Source organism: Nicotiana tabacum, chromosome 8 (genome assembly GCF_000715075.1).
Source record: "Nicotiana tabacum cultivar K326 chromosome 8, ASM71507v2, whole genome shotgun sequence".
Lineage (NCBI taxonomy): Eukaryota > Viridiplantae > Streptophyta > Magnoliopsida > Solanales > Solanaceae > Nicotiana > Nicotiana tabacum.
The window spans coordinates 71,433,373-71,444,221 of NC_134087.1; the positions used below are offsets into that span (position 1 = coordinate 71,433,373).

General features: G+C 35.5%; 1 protein-coding gene across 1 annotated transcript; it reads left to right on the plus strand.

The window, feature by feature from the left end:
* Window positions 1-446: 446 nt before the first annotated feature.
* LOC107788442 (myb-related protein Myb4-like) lies at window positions 447-2,625 on the plus strand. Its single transcript, NM_001325455.1, has 3 exons — window positions 447-664; window positions 900-1,029; window positions 1,909-2,625. The coding sequence occupies exons 1-3, from the start codon at window positions 532-534 to the stop codon at window positions 2,477-2,479; spliced, it is 834 nt and encodes a 277-aa protein (NP_001312384.1). The 5' UTR covers window positions 447-531; the 3' UTR covers window positions 2,480-2,625.
* The last annotated feature ends 8,224 nt before the right edge of the window (window positions 2,626-10,849 follow it).

The following is a 10,849-nucleotide window of genomic DNA, read 5'->3' on the forward strand; positions in this document are numbered from 1 at the left end:
TCCAAACAAGCTGTTAGTCCACGCTCTAATATATGTAGCATCGTGAGCACATAATCAATTAAACGTGCTTTTTTTAAATTGAAGAAAGATATATCATTAAGACCGATAGTGAAATGATCTTTATATTGACCGAAAGTATTATATATGATTTTTCTTATTTGAATTTAAGTTATATGAACGGATAGTGTAACGATTTTTATATAACGTAAGTATAATTTAAGTAGATAATTTATCGTTTATTGTAGATCAGTATAATCAATATTAGTAAAGAAAAGTAATCACAATTATTTATTAAGTAATCTGATTGCATAAAAGATAAAGTCTTACTTAATGTTTGTATGTGAGAGAGAGATCCAATGTAGAAATGGGAATCTGTTCACAAGCATAAATAAATACGGTCATTTTGCTTCTTCTAGTCTTGAGTCTTGAGAGCTTTTTGGCATTTCTTTCGTCCTTTTGGGAAAATACTTAAAACCAAGGAGAATTCATTGAAGAGGAAAAAAACGACTTATCAATTTCACAAGAGGAAGAATGGGGAGAGCTCCTTGTTGTGAGAAAATGGGGCTGAAAAAAGGGCCATGGACTCCTGAAGAAGATCAGATCCTCATCTCTTTCATTCAACAAAATGGCCATGGCAACTGGCGAGCCCTTCCTAAACAAGCTGGTAAATCTATTTTCCCTTTTTTGGTCCAAAAATGATATCGTCCATTTTTTTGGACGCCGATGAATCTAGGGTTTAAAGTCAGTGGATTTTGAATTAGTTTTGTCATATACATTTTAACCTTTTTCATAAATCCGTTTCTAAATCTATTTTGTTTTATTAAACTTTTCCTGAGATTTTTTACGAGTGAAACCTATTACTCATTTTGTTTGGTTATGTCAAATTTTTCATCACTTAGGACTATTGAGATGCGGGAAAAGTTGCAGACTGCGGTGGACGAATTATTTGCGACCAGATATAAAGAGGGGAAATTTCACAAAGGAAGAAGAAGATACAATTATCCAGTTACATGAAATGCTTGGCAATAGGTTAGTTTTTTATTTTATTTTGGATTAAATTTCTTATATCAATTTCTTCTATACCTTCAAATTAAAATCCTAATCTTTTTCTTCTCCTTTTTATTGCTAAAATTAATTAAACTCTGCACATGATAAATTACCCTTAAAGCTGAATATTTTTGTAAGATTATGGTCTTGATCACATTCACTAATGCCTTGTGTGCGGATAATCATTATGCCAAAGGGGGGAGGACTCAAAGAAAAAGACCCTTTCTTTTTTCTTTTTTTTTTCCTTTTTTCTAAAGGCAATAGTACCTTAGATTGCGGATTTTTTTTATAAAAAAAAAAACTTTTATCTTTACTTTCAGAGAGTACTTAGAAAATGGAAAAGAAAGATTTAGTATATCTAAGCCAAAGAACACTGAACACATATCTTATTTTTTAATTTCCATGTCGTTTTGTTTCTTTCAAGGAATAATACAAATAGAGGGGAAAAAAGATTCGCTTAGACAAGTTGGTAATTAGAATATTATTTAATCAAATCTCATTTGCTTCTATGCATCAACTGTTAAAAAATCAATGCACATTGCTAACATCTCCTTAGGATTTTGTGACACTATTATTAAAATTTAAGCACCACGTTATGTTTGTCCTCTTCTCTTAATCTACAAATACTTGTTGGATTTAACTTATACATACTGATATTTAAAGAACTTCTCTTCTAATAGTTAGTAACTTGCATTATCTTTAAACTAATATACTAATTTCATTTTTTTTACAGTCAGATACTTATCATTATCTTTTATATGACCTGATAATATAAAAAAATATTTTATATATCACTGTATAAAAATTAAACCTCTATTAATGTTCACCTTATTGCTAATAAAAATTTGCTCACATGTGCAGATGGTCAGCAATAGCAGCAAAATTACCGGGACGAACAGACAATGAAATAAAAAATGTTTGGCACACCCACTTGAAGAAGAAGCTCAAAGATTATAAGCCTCCTCAGAACCCCAAAAGACACTCCAAAAATCATGATTCCAAGGGTCCTACTACTTCTGAGTCATCCAATAATTCTCATCTTACTTTTATTTACACACAAAAACACATTATTGATAGCTCAGTGCCAGCTCCTAACTCACCCCAAATTTCATCTAGTACTGAAATGTCAACTGTGACACTAGTCGATGATCATCAAATGGTGATTAAGCAAGAAGAAATGGAGTCGTCGGAGTATTTTCCAGAGATCGATGAGAGTTTTTGGACGGACAAATTATCAACGGACAATAACTGGAGTAATACTCATGATCATGTTATGGTTACTGCTGATCAAGAATTACAAGTTCAATTACCATTTTCCAGTTTGAAGGAAGAAAATGTGGACATGTTGACTACAAAAATGGAGGATGACATGGACTTTTGGTACAATGTTTTCATCAAGACTGATGACTTGCCAGAATTACCAGAATTTTGAGGGGTCTATATGTCAATTTTGGTTCTTCTGTAAATTTTGAGGTAGTGGTATCTAGCTAAAAGGTTTTAGGAATTTTTGGAGTCGTTAAGTTTGAAACTTCGTGTTTGTAATTTTCTTGACCAGAAAATATTCCCGTGTTTGGACCATTTAGCTAGTACTAGTATTAATACCCGCATGATGTGCGGATTATGATCCTTCTAAATTCTATAAATTAAAAAGAACAAATTATATGAATAACTATTGACATAAACTTAAATATCATAACCTAATATATAGCCGGTGATACAAATAAATAAAAATACAATATGATTCAAAAATAAATACTCATTCCCTTTCAATTTAAGACTGTTCCAAAAGAATGACATATTTCTGTATTTGGAAATAATTTAACTTTAAATTTTTTATTTTACTCATTTTACATATAATGATAAGTTCTTACACCCATGCAAATATCATGGCCCACAAAACTATTAGGATCATAAGTTTCAAAAGTTTTCTTTTTCGTTCTTAAATTTCGTGTCAAGTCAAACTATCTCATCCATATTAAAACTGAGTAAAGTCATACTATATAAAGTAATAACAAATAAAAATACATTTAGTAATATCTTAATTTAAATTATAAAAATATATTATATTATTATCTCAACATAATAAATTCTCACATCAACATCAACTTCTACCAACCTAAAATTACACGGTGACAAATTAATATATACATACATAATAATTTATTAACAATCAATATATTCTAACTTTTGGGAGTTACTAACTTATAAAACATTTGGATCATAATTTGCTCAATAATTTTGCTAGTTAACTTAAATTCTAACCACACAATTAAAGTCACATTGTTTTTAACAATTTAAATATTACCTTTGGGATATATTTAAGATTAATATATTATAATTGAATAAATGTTAACCTACTTTAAATATTTTTCTTCCACGACGCACATGTACTAAAAGAAGATGAGTTCTTACATGTAATTCTTAATTAAATGAATCTTACCTTATGATTTTACGATCTACTTTATTTTGTGCAAATAGCAATCCCAAATAGTATAATTATATTCATCTATGTGTTTACCCTATCCAAATCTATTTCATTCTAATTGACACACACACACACACACGTAATATATATATATTCGACCCCATCGGTTGCTCGATCAATTGGCTTATACAATTTGAGAGAACATAAATATCAACAACGCGATAAAAAGTCATTGTCCATACCTGAGCCATTAGAGAAGAATCAATCCTCCCTTATTATATATTTTAGCAAAGCAACTGCTAGCACTAATAGGAAAAAAAAAAAAGATGTATGTATTGCTTCCAAACAATTGAGATATAAAATAAATTATAAAATATTGGATAATTAATTTTATCGAGAGGCAACACAATTGACATTTGTTTAGCCAATGTCTGAGTCGATTCATAGTTAAACATTATCCCTAAGGTAGTTACGAAAGTTAAGTTTTGATCCAACAACTCGGTAATTATGATTATGGGTTCGAGCCTAGATTTTTTAGTCTTATTTCTAGTAACAAACATGTTTTTGTTTTTTTTTGTTATTTTTGTTGTGAACTCAAATTTCAAAATACTCTTTTTCATTATTTAGAACAATTCGCCTCACCCGTTGAGCCTCCTGTTTGAATTGGAGCATTTATGTGTTGATTAGCTTTCCTAATTAATTAATCAATCAATTCAAATTTAACTTTCTTTCCATTCAGATTCAAAAGAATCTTATTTACTATCTTTCTATTTAAATTTAAATAAATATCCTGTCTTTCAATTTAAATTAAATACTATAACAAATATTGTCATAATTTGCCAAGTGGCTTTATATTAGCTTGCCACTTGGCTTAACCATAATGCACACTTGCTATATTGCCATGTGACTTTTTATTAGCTTATCGCGTTACTTAATGTCCTTACTCATTGCTCTACTTTTAGTATAATATAATGAATATAGTTTTGTATTACCCTAAAATTTAATTTAACATTGTTCTTTTGTTCCGTAGCTCCAATTATTTTGTTTAAATTTATCAATAATATTATTTTTCCTATTTAATTATTTTATTAAACAAATTTAAAGTGTAGACCCCTTCAGATAACTTCTATTCTCCTCTATATACATTATTTTCTATCATATAATATTTTAATTATTTTTCATATTTCGTGTTGTATATATAATATAAACATTATCGTATTATTTTTTTAATTCTTAAAAATATGCCAAAGTTTAAACGAAGAATTTCTTTTATTATTTTTCATAAATCTACACGTTTAGTAATTATTATTTAGTATTATATGCAATAAGCAATTAATTTTTTGTTTTGTTTTCAAATAGAGTTTTGACTTTAATTTTTTTATAACTTAACTACATGGCAATTTTAATTACATCTTTATATTGTTAATTTGTTGTTTGGTGTTATTTCATTGTAAATGTTTTAAATTTTAGGTTTATAAATTATGTTTTCAATTGCGTGATATTATTCATATAATATATTTTTTCTCGTAATAATTTATGTCACACCTCCTTTTTCCGCACGAGGGGGTACAAGGGAGTTTTTTCCAATTAAAGGACAATCGAAACGGGATTGATTTATTTATTTCAGAGTCGCCACTTGGGAGATTTAGGGTGTCCCAAGTCACCAATTTTAATCCCGAATCGAGGAAAAGAATGACTCCATATTACAGTCTGCGTACCAGAAATCCGGATAAGGAATTCTGTTAACCCGGGAGAAGGTGTTAGGCATTCCCGAGTTCCGTGGTTCTAGCACGGTCGCTCAACTGTCATATTCGGCTTATTTATCTGATTTTAAATACAATTATGAACCAACGTGCCAATTTTAACTTTTAACCGCTTTATTATTATTGTTTTTACAAGAATGTGAACATCGCTTAAAACACGTCTTTGGACTGCGTCACATGAAATGCACCCACAATCCGGAACGCATTTTATTTGATGTTTTGAGATTTGGATTTGGGTCGCATGAAATGCACACCCAAGCTTAAGAAAGTAAATTATTAAACACGCGCCTAAAGAGACTATCGCGTTATTATTTTGGGGAGGCCGTGAAATTCGCTAAACGACCCTCCTGAATTCTAAGTAATTTTAAACAAGTATTTACTGAGGGCTCCGCAATTTGTATTTTTATTCGGCGAGGCTCATCTCATTCTTATTTTTTAAAGGAATTTGCAACGTCGTGGACATGCATCTCGAACCACGTTATAATCAATGTACCCGCGATTTTAGAGACACATTTCAACTTCGTTGAGATTTGGATTTGGGTCACATAAATGTGCACCCGAGTTTAGGGAGATAACATCATTAAAGGCGCGCCTAAAACAACTAGCGCATTGTTATTTTGGGTGGGGCCGTGAAATTTGCTAAACGGTCCGTCCCGGAATCTAAGTGTTTAATACATATATTTTGTGAGGGCTCCGCAATCTGTACATTTTTATTTGGCGAAGCTCGTCTCGTTTTTATTATTTGAGGGCAAACTTAAGGCAACTACGATTTTCTACCAATGAAATCATCCGAGGTTAAACAAAAAAAACAACAATTCTAACAGGTAATAACATCCATGGTAAAAATGAAAAATAGAATAACCTCGTTCATATGCTCACATTTACTTTAGGCATGCAGTAACTAAACATAGAATAAACATTTTTAACACAACAACAAAAATTGCATTGTTGACATTCATAAATATCGAATATTCTCATTTTTTGCCTTGAACCATAATATGCAAAACGAATGAAATGAAACAAAGGACGAAGAACACCAACCTTCGAACCTCGACAATCCTAGAACGACAACAGTGCCTCCTACGGAACTCGAACCGGACCTCACTCGACGAGGAACAATGATGAAACCTCGGACGAACACCTCGACGTACCGGACCTCGACGAACCAAAGTCGACCTCGACGGAAAACAGAAAACTCGGCCAAGCAGGATCGCAGCAACCCACAGCTGCTCGCGAAAGATGAAACAACGTCGACAGCAGTAAGGTCGACGCGAGGGGGGGCTGCTGACGGGCGTTTGGACGGCGTCGACGTGAGGAGGATGAAGCAGAAAAGAGGTCGTTTGGATGCGAGGAAGGAACAGCTGTGCGTTGCTTGGAATCGCAGCAACGACTGCTTGGCACGCAGCAATAGCTGCTCGTTGGACTAAAATGGCGGAACTGCTGGGTTCTTGTTCGGGCTGTGCATGGGGGTGGTGTTTGGACGTGATGGTGATGGAGTTGGGGGATGGTTATGGCGTTTTGACGTAGGGTCGACTGCTGCAGCGATGGTTGCTGCTGGACTGGTTTCAGTTGACGACGGGAGGGTTTTTTCTGGTTTTTTTTTTGGGACGGGGGGTGCGACGGTGGCTTTGGTGGTGGGAAGCTTAGGAGGAGGAGGGGTGATCGTTCATGGTAGTTTTGGGCAGTAGGGTCGACGGAGTTGGGAGGAGACGGGGTAGGTTTTTTTTTTTTTTTTGTTTTCAGTAGGGTTTTCGTTCCTTTTTCTTGAGGAAGAAGACGGAGGAACAGTGCCAACCCCTCCAAAATTTTCCAAAAAGTCCTCCTCCTTTCAAAGTTTGTCCGTGTATTTGTATAGTCTTTGCCCAGAAAAATGAGCCCCACGCGTGGTGGGGTTCGAGGCTTATGTTCCCCACGCGTGGTGGGGTTCCCCGTGTATGGGATTCCGTCCGTGTTCTCCACGTGTGGCGGACTCGGATTATTATGGGCTAAGTCCGAAAATTAGGCCTAAAACCGGGTAGTTTGAACCCGAATATTATTCTTTTGCCCGGACCCGAGAAATAGGAACACGTTGCTTAACTAGTCCTATGTAAGCAAAATAACTACCAAAAATAAGACTAGTATTTAAACAAAACTATATCTTTTTAAATATTTTTCAAGATTTAAAATAGCTACAAAATATTAATAAAACTATTTTTTGTAATTTTCGTTTTTTAAATATTAAGATAAAATATGAAGTAATATTTTTTGTATTTTTCAAAGTTAAAATGACTATAAAATATTAATAAAACTATTTTTTGTAATTTTCGTTTTTTAATAAAGACAAAATATAAAGTAATATTTTTTTTGTATTTTTCCAAAATTAAAACGACTACAAAACATTAATAGAATTATATTTTTTGTAATTTTCGAATTTATATAAAGTACCAAAATAAAGTACAATTTTTGTATTTTTCAAGTTTATGAGAAATACATAAACTAAAATTTATATATATATTTTTGTGATTTTTTCTTTTTGCAACGAAATAAAGTAAAATAGTTAAAATGGCTATATTAGACCCAATTTCACATATTCACGCTAAAAATGTGAAAATTCTCGGGGAGGGTCAAAAATCACGTGCTTACAGCTGCCCCTCTTTGACTGGAAACACGAAGAGTTTTCCGACAAAGAACGACTAGATATGTTTTTGACCCGACCATTATTTGGAGGGACCACACTAGGGAAAAAAAAGAAGGGATGTGACCGAGCCCTGGTATCTGAGCTGCCTACATATCCTTGGTTATACAGGAATCAAGTCACGTGTAGTTCGGAAATGAGAGAGATGGTAGAGTGTACCGAGGTGAGGAGCCGATCGAGGTGCCGTTCCATTGAGGTTCCGGTCCGCGGTCCTGTCGTTACAACAAAAAATGAAGACTGAAAAAGACTAACTAAGCCTATCAGCTACTAGTTACAGGGATTCCTATCTGTAAGTCTTCTGAAACTTGGTCTTGAGTCTTGAATGGTGCTTCATACAGACTTCAGATTTGAACCTTGATACTGCTAGTTGTAGGTGCTAGTTCTTGAGCGGACCACATCTGTTCTCCACTTCCGTACCTTGGGTTCTTTTCCCCTCTTTTCTCCTCTTGTTTTCTTGTTGTCTTTTTTGACCAGCCTTTTGTGAATGCTGGGGATTTTTATTGCTTCCTGCTGGGGATTCCTGTTGTATTCCTCTGCTTTATTGATTCTAAGTGTGCTCCTTTCTCATATGAGCGGGCTTTTGACTTCAATACTTCAATTGTATTCCCTTATTCTCCAGGTGGGTGCCTGATTTCTATTTCTTTTATCCTTGTTCTCCATGTGGACGCCTGATTTCTTCCTTCCTTTGTCCTTATTCTCCCGGTGGACGCCTGATTACTTCTTTTCTTTGTCCTTGTTCTCCAGGTGGACGCCTGATTTCTATTTTTCTTTGTCCTTGTTCTCCAGGTGGACGCCTGATTTCTTCTTTTCTTTGTCCTTGTTCTCCGGGTGGACGCCTGATTTTTTCTTTTCTTCGACATACAACAAACTCCGTTCTACAGGCGGGTCTCCTATTGGTAAGATTAAACTTAGGAAGTGCGTCTCCTATGGTGAAACTAAACTGAGGAAGTGCGTCTCCTATTGGTAATGTCATGCCTGCATTCATACTTGTGGGCGACCTAGAATATGGAATGAACAGACAAAATGTATTCCCGCATTATACTGGTGGGCGACCTAGAACTTAAATGTATTCCCGCATTTTACTGGTGGGCGACCTAGAACTTAAAAGTATTCCCGCATTATACTGGTGGGCGACCTAGAACTTAAATGTATTCCCGCATTATACTGGAGGGCGACCTAGAACTTAAATGTATTCCCGCATTTTACTGGTGGGCAACCTAGAACTGAAAAGTATTCCCGCATTTTACTGATGGGCGACCTAGAACTTAAATGTATTCCCGCATTTTACTGGTGGGCGACCTAGAACTTAAATGTATTCCCGCATTTTACTGGCGGGCGACCTAGAACTTAAAGTATTCCCGCATTATACTGGTGGGCGACCTAGAACTTAAATGTATTCCCGCATTATACTGGTGGGCGACCTAGAACTTAAATGTATTCCTGCATTATACTGGTAGGCGACCTAGAACTTAAAAGTATTCCCGCATTTTACTGGTGGGCGACCTAGAACTTAAAAGTATTCCCGCATTTTACTGGTGGGCGACCTAGAACTTAAATGTATTCCCGCATTTTACTGGTGGGCGACCTAGAACTTAAAAGTATTCCCGCATTTTACTGGTGGGCGACCTAGAACTTAAATGTATTCCCGCATTATACTGGTGGGCGACCTAGAACTTAAATGTATTCCCGCATTATACTGGTGGGCGACCTAGAACTTAAAAGTATTCCCGCATTTTACTGGTGGGCGACCTAGAACTTAAATGTATTCCCGCATTTTACTGGTGGGCGACCTAGAACTTAAATGTATTCCCGCATTATACTGGTGGGCGACCTAGAACTTAAATGTATTCCCGCATTATACTGGTGGGCGACCTAGAACTTAAATGTATTCCCGCATTATACTGGTGGGCGACCTAGAACTTAAATGTATTCCCGCATTATACTGGTGGGCGACCTAGAACTTAAAAGTATTCCCGCATTTTACTGGTGGGCGACCTAGAACTTAAAAGTATTCCCGCATTATACTGGTGGGCGACCTAGAACTTAAATATATTCCCGCATTATACTGGTGGGCGACCTAGAACTTAAAAGTATTCCCGCATTTTACTGGTGGGCGACCTAGAACTTAAATGTATTCCCGCATTTTACTGGTGGGCGACCTAGACCTGAAAAGTATTCCCGCATTTTACTGGTGGGCGACCTAGAACTTAAAAGTATTTGAAATTGTTTCCCCGTTCTTCCGAGAAAATTTTGACAATTGGTAGAAAATTTTATGCCCCGGTTTTTGGTGACTTCCCTGGCGTTGCCTCTCGCTGCCATCATCAATCCTTTGTTTTCCTGCAGCAGACAAAAGGATTTAATTAGTTTTAATCGTGGTGGTAGAGGGTGCCTTTCCGGCGGATGATTTTTCCTCTCTTCCCCTTTTCTTGCTCTATGTCCCCATAATTGGTTAGTGGACAAAATTGCCTGCTGGGGGTCTCTAGCCTGCTGGGGCTGGTTTTCAATTTGTTCCCTTTTCTGCTTTTCTTTAAGCACATACTGTGGGAATCTGCTTTTACTCCTGAAACCATTCCCTTTGGAGATTACTTCCTCCAAAACTGCGAGGCACGATTATTGCATTGCCTAGGGCCGGCTTTTAAGACTGTTTGTGTTATCCTGCATTGGATGAACTCCCCTTCGGTCTCTGGTAGTAAGCTTTGAAAAATCCTTTTCAAGACAAATTTTTAGGAAGAGAAAATAAAAGATAGAAAAGGAGAAAATCTTTCTGAACCAATATTTGGTGGGAGAAGAAACTCAGAAGAACTTATCTGGAGGACATGACTGGTCCTCGTGATCATGTCGTGCACCATAAATTCCCGACCCAGTCTATTTGTATCAATCGATTTGCCTGATGGTCTGACTTGCTGGGTATGATAAATGAGTGTCCATTTCGTTGCGAAT